Source organism: Myxine glutinosa, chromosome 4, assembly GCF_964187855.1.
Source record: "Myxine glutinosa chromosome 4, kmMyxGlut1.1, whole genome shotgun sequence".
Classification (NCBI taxonomy): domain Eukaryota; kingdom Metazoa; phylum Chordata; class Myxini; order Myxiniformes; family Myxinidae; genus Myxine; species Myxine glutinosa.
In genome coordinates, this window is record NC_136264.1 from 182,436,332 (window position 1) to 182,451,510 (window position 15,179).

Below are 15,179 nucleotides of genomic sequence, written 5' to 3' on the forward strand. Positions count from 1 at the left end.
ACCGGGGTACACACCGGGATCATTCATCCCAGCAAGCTGGTACTCAATTTGCCGACCTCGGAAGGATGACAGGATGAGTCAACCCCTCTGGCGTTAATTCAGCGAACGACCGGGATTCGAACCCAGGATCCTAGGATCCCAAGCCGGCACCCTAACCGCTAAGCCAACACCAGGCGAAACACCAACACCAGGTGACATCCTCCAGCGTGCGACATTGCCAGTCGGCTTTGGCGCCCAGCGATGCCTCCTTGCAGCACATGGAGACGGAATTGGGAGGGAGCAGTGTACAATAATTAATTGATTAATTATGTAATTCAAATAAATAAGTAATTATCGTCAAATAAAAATAATTAATACATTAATACATTAAACAATAAAAAATGAATCGATTAATTGATGAATCAATAAATGAAAAATACCCTTTATAGCCAAATGACTTGGTCACTGTCATGTCCAAATATCAGCTTCCTAACTCAAAACGTGCCTCAGATATTGCCCAGATGATAAAGAAAATAAATAAGTGATTAATAAATCGATAATAATTACATAATGAATCAACCGATTGATTAATCAAAAAATAAAAAATAACGTTTTTGCCAAAGCACTTACTCACTGTTTCCCAAATTTCAGCTTCGTAGCTCAAAGGATGTCTGAGATATCACCCGGACAAACAAATAAGAATGAAAGAAAGAAAGGAAACAAACAAGCGGAGTGAAAACTGAGTCCTCCCTTTCGGCACGCATCATCACCGGGCCCTCTTCAGTGCCTGGCAATGATGCCATGCAGTACACGGAGATGGAATAGGAAAGGAGCGGGAACTGTTATAATCTATATTATAAAAGGAGTCATGTCTGTCTGTTTGTTTGTCGTGTTATAACTTGAGAACAGATTAACGGATTTCAATAAATTCAACTACGGTGATTTCGGGTAACTCCCAGGAATGTTTGTGATCCAATTTTTTTTTAGATTTTTATTTATTTATGGGTACATGGACACGAGTGTCAAAACTGCAAATGCCAACACGTGACGTTGGTTATCCCTGCACGGAGAGCAGGATCTCCAAGGAATCCTTCTTTGTTAACTTGAGATTGGATTTCAATGAAACCACTCTCAGGAAGTAAACATAACCACTTATCCCTCTCCCTACAACAGGCATTTTAAGGCCATTTTCCCTGCTAGAGCAGGGGTTAGCCTTGTGATCCCCATGACAATCTTCTCCATTTCGCCCTATTTTCTGCATCTCCCGTTGTTAACCCCCTTGCCCGCATTTCTTCTTCCACCATCTTTAGCCAAGTCTTTCTCAGTCTTCTCCGTCCTCTACTTCCTTCTACATTCATTTCCATCACTCTTCTCAACCAGTCCCTTCAATCCTTCCTCAACACATGACCAAACCATCTCAACCTGTTCCTCTTCACAGCATCAATCACAGGCTCTATTCCCATCATCTTTCGCAATTCATCATTTGTCTTCCTCTCTCTCAACGATACTGCACACATCCACTGAACCATTCGCATTTCCACCCTTTCCAGCCTTCGTTGCTGCTCTACGTTCATTACCCATGTCTCGCTCCCATAAATCATAACACTTCTCACACATGCAGCATACACCTTTCCCTTCAGCTTCAATGACACTCCCTACAAAGATGTTTTATCCACCACGTTGATTCCAAATCTCTACGAATCTCCATGAATCCAAATCATACTCATTTACATTTTCCCCATTTCTTTCATTAAATGTATTTTTAACACCAAACAACAACAATCTTTTTTTTTTCAATTAAACAAAGATTGGTGTTCCAGTCAGCGAAGCGACGGGTCTTATATGCTAGTACATAATAAAGCGATAGCTTGCCTACTCTTCACAAAAGGACACCGTCTGATCTATAATGTCAACAATCTAATGCCAGCAAATGGGATGCCAGGTTTAACTTTCATCCGAGGGATAGCACACACTGATGAATCACCCTGCCTGTGAAACCCTGGGATGACAGTTTATAGCTGGGATATTGGACATCCTAAGGAGGAAATCGTCCATTCAAGTTAAAAAGCCTGATAAGTAGCTCGGGTTAGCCCACACTCAGAATAGGATCACTTGCTAAACTGCTCGGGTGAGTGACCTACCAAACTGAGTTCTAAGCTAGGCTGTCTTTCGAGGTGAGACCTCGGTTTGTGCATTTTCCAATCGTGATGGAGAGCATTAACGTGACAATATCGCACTACTTGTGTTTGTTGTACATCTATGCACTTCTGAACCGCTGGACGGAATGAGTTTTAAACTGGTAGTTAAAAAAGCACCAGGGTTCAGGGTTGGGGAAGACTCCCAGTTCTCTACAAGTAAACCTGTGTCATGTAGTGCCACCTGGTGGAAGCCGGTATGCCTGAAACATCCGAGACGTGACGGAATGAACCCATCCGTAAGGAGGTTAAACCCATAAGGATGGGTTATTTGTTTGTCTGTTCAATAAATACGAGTTCGGACTTCACTCGCTAGCTGGTTGGACATCGATCAAAGAATCTTACAGTTCTGTGACATTGGCCAATTGTACACAAATCACAGCTACTTCAACCAGAAATTACTGGGCTAAATAAATCAAATTTGCTGCTTAATAGTTGTTTTCCTAAGAAAGATGTAAAGAGAGAAATTTTACAATGGTAAGGAACCAATCGTTCACGATTCTGTATACTATATGTACCTTTTGTTTCACATTAAATGCAAGTTGTGGATACTAACACAATTCTTAACGTAATAAGAGGTTTGCAGTTACGGTAAATGTGATTAGGGAGGAATTAAATCAAAATTAATGTTCACATCTTACCTTGGTACAAGGACCAGGTCCCATCATTAAACGAATAATGATATAGCCAGGCACACATATCATTGAGGCCAGAGCCATGCACCAGCCCATGCCCTGTGCCCAAGGTGGATACACATACTCCTTGTTGTAAACAAGAGGTTGAAATTTCACCAAGGAGAAAATGAAACAAGCCTGAAAAGAGAACCCAAGATCTCAAAAGGGAATTGATGCTTTGTAATTATGGAAAAAAAGAATGCAGGGCAAATCAGCTTTACTCCACAAGGAAGAAAGTGTTTGTCGAATGTCCCAGGATTAACAATGTGAAAAAAGTTACTTCCAACTAAGATAGGAGATGTGACATTTGATTAACATTTTAAGTCCTTGAAGTGAGAGGAGACCAACATACAGCACAGAGAGAGGGCGTGATAACCATCCAACTCCATTTCATCCAGGGACCGGGACGGAACCCCAGCATGTCTTCCAGAATATTATAAAATTTGTCCGCACCTGCACATGCAAACGTAAGATTGATGTGCTTAGTTTCAAAGCCTTGAAGTGGATCAGTCGACATGGTTTCATTTTACCTCTATTTTATTTTTTTGTGGTGGAACAGGCAGAAAATGTCACATAAACGAGGAACAAAAACCTTAGAGGTTGAATAAAATCTCTAAAGTCTGAATTATCTTGGCACCTAAATCTCATAGTCTGGAGGTATAAACAATCTTGCAATTCCACCTTTGAGATGGAACACAAGAATCACTGCAATTGCTCAAAATGTATACATTCCTCTAACTTAGAGTGCCCTGATAAATAGAAATTTATTCTGATTAACAGTGTAGTCAGGTTCACTATGTCAATAAATTATATTTCGTTCAAAATCATGGTAGATTAGCAAACCTATACATTTTTGGAAAGGTTATAGCATAAGGAAACTAAAAATCAATGTTTACATTTGGAGAGATACCCGTATGGCGGCCATTTTGGATTTTCAAAATGGCCACTGTAAAATACATATTTTGTTCTATTTCTGCCTCTAATTACCCTAAAAACTTTTTAAAATATACGAAACCTATATTTTCAGGGACAAGGAATCCAATGAAAGTATCAAATTAGTGCTATGGGGAAAGGTAAGACACGAATCAACGGTTTTGAATTGCAAAATACTGTCTTTATATTCGCGATAAGTTGCATAATCAAATACATGTTATCATTTTGTACAGGCAGTTAATAACATCCAAATGTGTCACAATAATTCATATCACCAAACATACACAGGCAGTCAGCAAAATCATATATACACATGCAGTCAGTATAACTTCACATCTACACAGGCAGTCAATGACAAAATATACACAGGCAGTCAATGGCATCAAACATACACGATTACAGAATATGCCATTTAGAGTTCGTCTTCACTGTCCTGTGTGTCGTATCCGACAATATAGTCCGCATCGTTTTCACAGTCCGTTCCACACAAGCAAAGGTCGGTCAAATTGATTGGCAAATCGAATTGGTCGAATGGTCGATCGAATCGAATTCGATGAATCGAATCGAATCGAATTGGTCAAATGGTCGAATGGTCGATCGAAGCGATTGGTAGAATGGTCGAATGGAATTGGTCGATTGGTCGAATTGGTCGGAATTGGCAAATGTAAACATTGATTTTCAGATTTTCCATGTAATAACGTTTTCAAAAATGTATAGGTTTGCTAATCTACCATGATTTTGAACGAAAAAACATAGTGAACCTGACTAGTGCCCTGAAGCAGCCTTCGAACATTTACCAGACTGCGACATATAAAAACTCACCACAACAAGTTCCAGTGAAGAGCTGAACCAAAGTTTGTGTTACATGGACATCAAAAGGACAAGGAAGAGAGACTGCATAAAATCAAACGATTTTATTATAGATGGTGCGAGCAATAATAAATTGGAGGTGCCTTTTGTAGGTGGCTCTTAAAAAAGTTTGTAACTTTATTAAGTATGCAGACGATATCGCCATTGTTGGCTGTCTTTCCGATCAATCATCCTTTGTATCTTTACCTCGATGAGATTGACACATTGAATAAGTGGTGTGGGGACTTTTGTCTTACTCTGAATGTGTGCAAAACAAAAGAGATGATTTTGGACTTTCGGAAAGGTCACAATCATGAACCTGTGACCATAAATGGTGATAAGGTAGAAATTGTTAACAAATTTAAATACCAGGGTACCTTTATTGATAACAAGCTAACTTTTGATGGAAATACTGATGCTGTGTACAAGAAATCAATGCAAAGATTGTATCTTCTCAGGAAGTTGAATTCATTTGGTGTTAGCTCTCGTGTGATGCGGATGTTAACAAATTCCTTACTGATCAGTGTTTTATCATTTAATTTGATTTCCTGGTACAGTTATCGTAATATGCGGAATAAGTCACGATTGAGAAAGGTTATTACACTGGCATTTAAAGCTGTAGGTGGGCCTTCAACTAGTCTGGAGTCTCTTTTCTTGCAGGCATTGAAAAGGAAGGCGGTGCAGGTGTGTACCGATGAAAGTCATTTCTTGAATGGGCTTTTTGAAAAACTGCCATCAGGGAGACGCTTTCGTGTAAGGAGGATGAAGAGGAACATTTTCAAAAGGTCATTTGTACCATGTGCAATTCAAATGCTAAATTCAAATTCCTAGACATTTTGCTGTTTAGTCAATCTTCAATATTTTATATTTATTTTATATTTTACATCTTTTTATATTGTTTTCTTATTCCCTTTGTGTTTTATGTTATAATGATGGTCAACTTACGGTGCCACCAAAGAATAATTTCCCTGAAAATGGGACAATAAAGATTTATTATTATTATTATTATTGATCATGTGGAGGGCTTCCATTTCATTCTGGACTATTGAATTTCAATTTCAGCAGCAACAACAATCACAATCATCACCATGCAACATTCTCTATGCAGAGAGCCAATGCTGCAAAAGCAGTTTCTTGGTGAAGGTTACAATATTGGATGGGTCGCCACTTCAACACATGATATTCAACCGAGTGTGCAGGAATTTGGAATTTGATCAGGGTCCTGGCAGGTGCTCGCCAACTCTTCGAAAAGGATACTGTGGGATGTTTAACATCTTCCAAATAATTTTGGCATACACATTGATGCCTCACACTGCAGGCTGGCTTCAAATCTGGGCCCAGCCACAAAATGTCATCCTGGTGTTTCATAAGCACAGGGTGATGCATCAATTTGTGCACCATACCTCAGATGGACTTTAAAGTTGGCATCCCGTCCGCCAGCATTAGTTGGTGGAAGTTAAACGCTAAAGATCCCACCCACGGTGTCCTTCGTAGGCCCCATGGCCAAGTTCTAAATTCCTGTCCTAACTACTGCTCAAATTCTACAATCTCAAAGCTCACATGCCAAATTGGAGAAAATAAAAAATCGAGAAAATGGAAGAGAAGCGAGAGGAAAAGTTGTAGGGAAGCAAGTGAGAGGTTAGGTGGAAATGGAAGAGGAGGGAAAGGTGATGGAGTGGGAGTGAAGAAATGTCATATTTGCATATGTAAAAAAAAAAAGAATCCAAGGTAGGTCTAAAAATTGTTTTACTCTAATGGAAAAAAAAAACAATGGGGGGGAAAAATAATTTGATCTAAATTTACTCTTTTTACTCTAATGCAACCTTAATCAGTCCTTCATTGTGCAACCAAAATACCACACACAAATCAGCCTTGCTTCAATGTTACTCAGTCCTCTTATGTTACAGATCTTTATGATAAAATCACAGAATATGAGCAGATCAGGTAATGGTGACTAACCATGAATCCAAGCAACGGCAACACACTCAAAAAACGCCACCCAAAGCATGCAGACGCCACTAGCTCCAAAGTAGTCGAAGAGTTGGAACACGTACATTCCGCCCTTTTGGAAGGGTGAGCATCACCAAAAGGAGGGAGACATCGTGGCAATTAAAATAGCCAGGACAAGATCCACTTGGGAGGTTATACAAATACATCATAATAGCTCATCCGTCAGCAGGGTGGTCATGTCAATCAAGTTGAAGAGTTAAAATTAGAAAACACATCACAAGATGAGTTTGTGAACAGTTAATTCAACATGAGAGAAATCAAATATTTCCTTACTTGGGTCACCATGCTGAGGCCCAAAACAAAACTCAGAATGCAAATTATGCCAAGGAAAATCTGTCGCCGGTATCCTTTACTGAAACCTCTTGGGTTGAGGTCAACTAGAGATGTCACCTGGCCTTCCACATCTATAAACTGTGGCACAAAAAAAGCACACAATTCAAGATCCTTAAATTGTATTTGTACAAAGCTGAGCTCCTCCAATTTAAACTTTTAAAGCTTCATCCACTCCACCATAAAACTTATATAACACAATGTTAATGACAAATATTACAAGCTTCTCACAAGATACTTCTTGAATGGGCTTCACATTCTTTACAGATGTATTCACATTCTAATTGTACATACTTTATGGACGTACTTACATTCTAATTGTACAAACTTTATAGACCTACCTACACTCTAATTGTACATACTTTATAGACGTACCCTCACTCTAATTGTACATACTTTATAGACATACTCACATTCTAATTGTGCATACTTTATAGACGTACTCGCATTATAATTGTACATACTTTAGAGACGTACTCGCATTCTAATTGTACATACTTTATAGACGTACTCGCATTCTAATTGTACATACTTTATGGATGTACTCACATTCGAATTGTGCATACTTTATAGACGTACTCGCATTATAATTGTACATACTTTATAGACGTACTCACATTCTAATTGTACATACTTTATAGACGTACTCGCATTCGAATTGTGCAGACTTTATAGACGTACTCACATTCTAAATGTACATACTTTATAGACGTACTCACATTCGAATTGTGCATACTTTATAGACGTACTCACATTCGAATTGTGCATACTTTATAGACGTACTCACAATCTAATTGTACATACTTTATAGACGTACTCACAATCTAATTGTACATACTTTATAGACATACTCACATTCGAATTGTGCATACTTTATAGACGTACTCGCATTATAATTGTACATACTTTATAGACGTACTCCCATTCTAAATGTACATACTTTATAGACGTACTCGCATTCTAATTGTACATACTTTATAGACGTACTCACATTCTAAATGTACATACTTTATAGACGTACTCACAATCTAATTGTACATACTTTATAGACGTACTCACATTCGAATTGTGCTGACTTTATAGACATACTCACATTCGAATTGTGCATACTTTATAGACGTACTTTGTTGAAAAAGGAGAGTGTGTACTACTGGCTACCACTATGTGGTAATTGTGGCCTACATTAGCATATTACTCCGACAACATCACCACTTTACACAAAAAAGGTGCAAAAACAGATCCTTGCAACTACAGACCAATCAGCCTTCTCTCAATCATCAGCAAAGTCATGGAATCCATCATTGCTTCAGATATGAAATCTTTCCCCTTCTCCAATGGCTTGATCTCTGATCATCAATTTGGTTTCAGACCAGGTCACTCTACTCTGGACATGCTGCTTCTGCTGTCTCAACAATGGATGGAGGTCCGCAATGCCAAACAGGAAATTAGAGCTGTCTCCCTAGACTTATCACCTGCCTTCGATACGATCTGGCACCCCGCTCTGTTCACCAAACTCTCCTCCCATGGCATCCATGGAAATCTCCACGTATGGCTGGCGGACTTCCTCTCTAGTCATAGTCAATGTGTGGCCCTGAATGGGTTTCTCTCATCTACCCTTCCTGTTCAGGCTGGAGTTCCCCAAGGCAGTGTTCTGGGCCCCGTGCTTTTTCTGGTCTTCATCACTGATCTCTCTGGCTGTCTTAAAAATCCTCTCTATCTCTTTGCTGATGACTCCACTCTCTGCTGCTCCATTCTTCATCCCTCAGATCGGCAGTCTGCAGTCTCCTCACTCTCTGCAGACCTGGACCAAATCACAGACTGGTCAAACAAGTGGAACATGTCTTTCAATCCTGACAAATCTCACACTCTTACGATGTCTCTCCGAAAAGACCGACTGGACAACCCTCCCATCCACTTTCTGAATAATCCTCTCCAAAAAGTTCTGTCACTCGAGCTTTTGGGTCTCACTATCTGCCATGATCTTTCCTGGGAAAACCACATTTCAAATATGGCCTTCAAAGCCAGTCGCCGACTGGGCATCCTCCGTCGTGCGAAGTCCTTCCTTGGCACACCTGAGCTCCTCACCACATACAAGGCTTTCATCCGCAGCTCAATGGAATACTGTTCCCCCCTCTGGGCCGGTGCTCCTGCCTCACACCTAGCTCGTCTTCACACTGTTGAAACCAAAGCTTCCAGAATCATTGGAATCTCCTGCGATTAAGCTAACTCCAAGGGCCTCTCACTCACTCACCGCAGGCAGGTTGGTGGTCTTTCTGTCTTCCACCGACTCCTCTCTGGCCTTGCACCCCCAGCTCTCTCTGGGCTCTGTTCCCCAAATATTCCTACAGGTCGCACAAGATCTGCCTGCAACCCTCTTATGGTTAAACTGCCAAAATCAAGACTCTCTGCTCACCTTCACTCCTCTTTTCTCCCACCTCTGGAACAAACTCCCTCACTCTCTTCAATCCCACTCCACCCTCCAGGTCTTTAGAACAGCTGTTCACCACCATCTCTTATAAGAGTGGATTAGATAATATATTAGATTAGATAAGATAATTATCTTCCCCCATCCAAAACCTTGATCTTTTCTACCCCCGCTAATTTCACCGCAGATCCACTTTTTTGAAATACCAACTTCTTTCCTGGAAGTCCTTGCAGTGTCCTTGTGTTTTATACTTCTATTCCCACCCCTCCTCCCCCCAAGCCCTCTCCCTCCCACAGATCTATCTGTTCTCAAATGTTGTGTTTCTGTGCTTCCTCTTCTCTCCCCATCTTGTCTACTGCCCCCATTATTATATACTTTGTGTGTCTGTTTGATTTTTTGTGTGATAAATGTTTGCTCTTTCACGAGCCTCGATTCTGTATACAAAAAAATATATATTCGATGCAGACAAACAGCCAAACTGGTGGACCGAAATGCAATGCCCTCTCCTCAGGGGAGGGTAAGAAACATGATACTGTTCAAGGGAGCGGGCTCAGTCCGATGCTTTATGGAAAACCACGGGAAGAGAGGTTTATCAGGTATGAAAAATGGTCTGGTTTAGAATGGGGAAAGTGGAAAGTTTTATTGCCTTATTGATCTGTTGTGAGCTGTACCAGTCTTGCTTCTTTCCCCTCTCTCTATTTGTGCTATCTTCATTTTTACCCTGTGCACGCAAAGCGTAAATCACGGTTAATAAGCCATTGATTCACTTTGTCTGTCTGTCTGGCTGCAATCGTCAGTTTTTGATCGAGGAACAACTTCTATTGAATTGAACAATTTCTATTCAATGTTATATTTTGAAGACGAATCGGAAAATGAACCTGCAGCTTAGCAGTACTTTGGCTCCAAATTTGGCCCGATCGCAAATGCGCAGAGAGTAAAGTTATTATTTTTGTCTGTTTACCTATCTGGCAGTCAAACAAAATTTAAAATCATTCCAAACAGGAAACCTACTGTTTTTAGGGACGTCACAAAGGACACAAGCAGGCAAAAATAACCAAGTTAACATGTTAAATGAGGTGGTGTAAACGAGGGTGCATCAATGGCGGTAAGCTTCTGATTCAATGGTGTGATTTTTTTTCTTCAGCTTTAAAAGTTTTATTTTATTTGAATTGAATCAGGACTCTGTGTGATTTTTAACATCCACCAACTAATATCGTTAGACAGGACACCACTTATTTTTGTATATAGATTCAAGGCTCGAAGAGCTAAAACACACAACATATCAGGATGCAACATAACAAAATGAACACCATAAAGACATGGGAAAATGGCAACTGCAGGGCCGGGGGAGACAACAGATGGAGATGGACAAACCAGGGAGGTGGGTAACGATGAGAGTTGTGGAGAACACAAAGTGTGGACAAGATGGATACGTAAGGGGGTGGGATGGTTTAAAGGGTGTAGAAAATATCATGATTTTGTATGGGTGATGAATGATGATCTAAGACAGTGGTGAATAGCTGTCTTGAAGACCTGGAGGGAAGAACGAGATTGAAGAGCGTGTAGAACGTGGTTCCACAGGTCGGGAGAATCGAGGAATAAATGAGTGGAGGTGAGCAGTGGTTCTGGATTTAGGCAGTTTCACTAGGAACGGTTGCTGGTGGACCATGTGCATCCTGCAGATACCTTGGAAGTACAAAGCATGGAGATGGAAGAGGGTGCAAGACCAGAAATGAGACAGAAGAAGACAGAGCGACTATACAGACCTGTCGGTGATGGCGAAGTGATAGGTCCATTGAGTCAGCTTTGTCACAGTACATTCCAATGATCTTGAAGGCCTTGGTTTCCACGGCCTCAAGCTGAGAAAGGTAAGGCATGGGCAACAGCCCAAAGGGGACAACAGTATTCCATCAAGCTGCGGATGAAGGCGTTGTAGGTGGATAGGAGTTTTGGCGTGCCAAGGAAGAACTTTGCATGATGGAGGATGATCAGACGGTGACTGACTTTAAAGGCCAACTTTGAAATATGGTTAGCCCAAGAGAGATCATGGCTGATAATGAGACCAAATAATTTGAGTGACTGAACTTCTTCAAGTGGGTTGTTGAGAAAGTAGCTGTGAGGGTTTGCCATGTGGTTCTTTCAGAGAGAAAGAGAGAGAGAGTGGGTGGGTGAGTGTGTGTGATTTCTCAGGATTGAAAGGCATATTCCAATTGTTTGACCAGTTTGTGATTTTGTAAAGGTCTGAAGAGAAGGAAGAGGATGCTACCTGTATCTGAAGAATGAGGAATGCCATGCAATAGGGTGGAATCATCAGTAGTCTGAGAGATCATTAATGAAGATTATGAATAGGACTGGTCCCAGAACACTGCCTTGGAGTACTCCAGCCCTGATAGAGAAAGGAGATGAAAGGATTCCACTGAGAGCCACACATTGGCTTTGAGAGTAGAGAAAGTCAGGAAGCCATGTGTGGAGTTCGCGGTGAATGCCATGGGTAGTGAGTTTGAAGAGCAAGGCAGGATGCCAGACTGTATGAAAGCTCGAGATATGTCTAGAGTGACAGCCTTCATCTCATTTCTGACATTGAGGGTCTCCATCCATTGTTGGGAGAGTAGAAGCAGCATGTCCAAGGTAGAGTGACCTGGTCTGAACCCGGATTGGCGATCTGTTATGAGGCCGTTGAAGAAAAATAAGGGTTTCATATCAACTGTTTTGATGGATTCCATGACCTTGCAGACGATTGGAAATAAGTTGATAAGTCTTTTGTTATGGGGATCAGTTTTTAGGCAATGCAGTGATGTTGCCTGCTTTCCAAGGAGATAGAGGATGACTGAGAGCAAATGATAAGGAGAAAAGGGTAGAGATTGGAAGTGCAAGAGAAGCAGAGCAGGTTTTCAGGAGACAAACTGATGCTGTTCGTTCCAGTTGTATAGTCGAGGGTTACCAGAAACTTCGCCACATCCTCAGGTGCAAAAGACACAGAGTCCAGGAGCAGTTGGGTGTGAGTGGGTAGGGTGGGTACAGAGAGCGAGGAGTTAAGGACCCAAGATTTGGAAGCAAACAGGATTGAGGCATTTGGCCTTCTCATGAGTGGAGTCAGCTGTGGTGCCATTTGAAATGAGGAAAGGGATGTATGCAGTCTCTGCCAGTTTGCCCGAGTGAACTGCCTGACTCGTGACACTGAGGCTATTCCCTGAGATTGGCCAGAGAGATGTTGACCTTCACAAGCACATGATCAGATACTTCACAAGTACAACCACGTGTTTAACGTCCATCTTAGAGACGGTACACAGAATGGTGAATCACTCTGCCTGTGAAACACTGGGATAAGTTTATAGCTGGGTCAAGATTCAAATGCAGGCTAGACAACTAGGAAGCGAGTGTGTGCACCTGTAGGCTACGGTTTTGCAATACTTTGGCAAAATTGTACACCAGCCCTGTCAATCAAATTTGCCATTCACCCTCTCATGGCAGGTGAACTTCAAGATTCTTCTTCCTCTTCCAATAAAGCCCCATGTCCTTTTTCTCAAGTCTATGTTGGGTAAGGTGTTCCATGAACTCACTAGTTTCAAAAGTAAAGTGTTCCTGCACATTAGGGCTAGAATTTGACTAGGGTGCCGGTCACTATGGGGGATTTAAATGATTTCCCTGTCCCGGTGGTGGCAGCAGCGACACACTGTGACCCATTTCCAGTCCTGGCAGCTGTCTGACTTTGGAGGATCTGTTATCATAATATTCTATGTTTGACCTTGCAAAACATTCTTTCCCTATGAGGCTTTGACTTGCCAACTCTGTACAAATTTCTCTTCGAGACGGCAGTCTGTGGGGAGGGACACGAGATGTTGTTTGGCGTTATCCTGACCCTAGGGTAAAGTATATTAAGCCGAATACGGGTTCTGGCTCGCTGAGATGTTGGTGCGGGCTGTGCATGATTGTAATGACCATGATGTCATCCATACTGGCGTTACTGTCCTACACGCCACTTCAGCATCTTCCATGCATGTATTATTTTTATAATTAATAAATCTCTTGTACACTGTCCGAGTGTTTGAGACGAGGTGCTTATAAAACCCATGACACCAGAAACAATCACCATCACTTTGTGAAATACACCGGGGTATCTATAATGTCCACCAGCTAATGCGAGTAAACAGGTCCTCAGATTAGCATCCCTTGATGTCTTATGGATGGTCTGTGAAACATCAGTCCAACAATTTACGACTGAGTTGAGATCAAACCCAGACCATATCCTCCCCTCCCTCCAGCGATGCCAGATTCCCCCTCCCCTTTCTCCCCCAGCCCACTTCAATCTCCATTTGTATTTATTGTTTTTTGTGCCAATATGCAATACATTAATGAAACTTTTCATACATGGGCCACTCACACAATACATGCTCAAATACCCACCATGCAGAAACAGCCATTTATATCTTGATTAAAACCCCCTCCTCCCACCTGGCTGTTGAGTCCCAGCAGCATCAGCATGATGAAGAAGAGCACAGCCCAAAATGAGGGAAGAGGCATCATGGTCACTGCCTTTGGATATGCGATAAATGCCAGTCCTGGACCTGCAATGCATGCACTTTTATTGTTACACCTTTGCATATATTATTTGCAACACTTGAATGAAGTATGTTACATCCTTGTGAATACAACACAATGAGGCAAACCTTGTAAACCACCCTGCCTCATGCCTATCCATCCAAATATGAGGGTTATCCCCGAAATGTAGTTGTAAATCTGTTATATTCCAATTGTATTTGTACAACAAAACTGAAATAACCATTAATCTCTTAAAAACACAGTTAAATATTTGTAATTTGTAAGAAATTATCAAGTCTGTCAAAGGCTTATTTAGTCAAGAGCCTGTATAGGTAAGACCAGCATAAACACGACACAAATAAAGAACTGACATCACATCATCCGCAAAGTGGGAAGCCAAACAGGCTTTGACTGAGGAAATACACTGCCTGGCCCTTTAAAGATTGTAAAAATCCAGTGCTGTGTTTGCTTTTTTGCATTTCAAAATAAATCCAAGTTAAAATAGTGAAAGACAGGGGAGGTATTATGGGAGTAATTTGATATTGGCACATGGTGGGGATGGAGTGAATGGGGGGTTATGGAGGAGGAGGAGAGACTCCCCCTCCCTCCCACCACCCTTGCACGTCCCTCCTCCACCCTTCACCTCCCTCCTCCACCCTTCACCTCCCTCCTCCACCCTTCCCCTCCATCCCACCACAAAGGTGCCCGGTGCTCCCCGGGATGTAACGTAACCTTTTTTTTTCGACTACCACAATTAAGCACATATTTAGAAAGACACACATTTTATTTATCAAGCTGCAAAATATTGAACATAAATATCAACAAGGACAGATACATTCAAAGTACACCACCCCATGAGTAGTAGGAGAATGGGGGTCCTGACGCACACTACAATTTAACATTGAAGTCAATGGAGAAAATGAAGGTTAATTATTGACTTGCTGGATTTTCAATTAAATTTTATCCTCCAATTCCTCCCCATCTAAGCCATTAACAAAGGTTAAATCCTCAATAGACCCCCAAACCCTTTGTTGATTCTAAAACACCCATATTTTCTTTGAACTCATATAGAGAGCCAACAAATATTTGTTTCTGTTCTATTTTAGTGAATAACTTAATTTTCTTATTGAACTCATCACCATCGAGAATAATGATAAATAGTATGTTTAAACTTGGTTCTTGGTTTAAGTATCTTTGTTGGGCAGAGATGAAATGATAAACCTCTCATATTGCTCTTGTCTGAGC

The 15,179-nt window shown here is 41.2% G+C and overlaps 2 protein-coding genes across 13 annotated transcripts in view; one reads left to right on the plus strand and one right to left on the minus strand.

Moving 5' to 3' along the window:
• LOC144891856 (uncharacterized) overlaps positions 1-6,524 on the plus strand; it is a 51,104-nt gene extending 44,580 nt beyond the window's left edge. For all 11 annotated transcript variants that reach the window (XR_013623258.1, XR_013623264.1, XR_013623261.1 and 8 more), the window contains one exon: positions 5,291-6,524. Coding sequence is in view for 2 of the 11 variants with exons in the window: in XM_078776780.1 (XP_078632906.1) it covers positions 5,291-5,328 (38 nt within the window). In the remaining 9 variants the exon portion in view is untranslated. The remainder of the gene's footprint in view (positions 1-5,290) is intronic.
• LOC137425547 (sodium- and chloride-dependent taurine transporter) overlaps positions 1-15,179 on the minus strand; it is a 78,940-nt gene that overhangs the window by 1,693 nt on the left and 62,068 nt on the right. For both annotated transcript variants that reach the window (XM_068114091.2, XM_068114090.2), the window contains exons 8-12: positions 13,848-13,960; positions 6,914-7,051; positions 6,590-6,692; positions 3,201-3,301; positions 2,816-2,986 (exon numbers count right to left, since the gene is read on the minus strand). In XM_068114091.2, the coding sequence (XP_067970192.2) occupies positions 2,816-2,986; positions 3,201-3,301; positions 6,590-6,692; positions 6,914-7,051; positions 13,848-13,960 (626 nt within the window). The remainder of the gene's footprint in view (positions 1-2,815; positions 2,987-3,200; positions 3,302-6,589; positions 6,693-6,913; positions 7,052-13,847; positions 13,961-15,179) is intronic.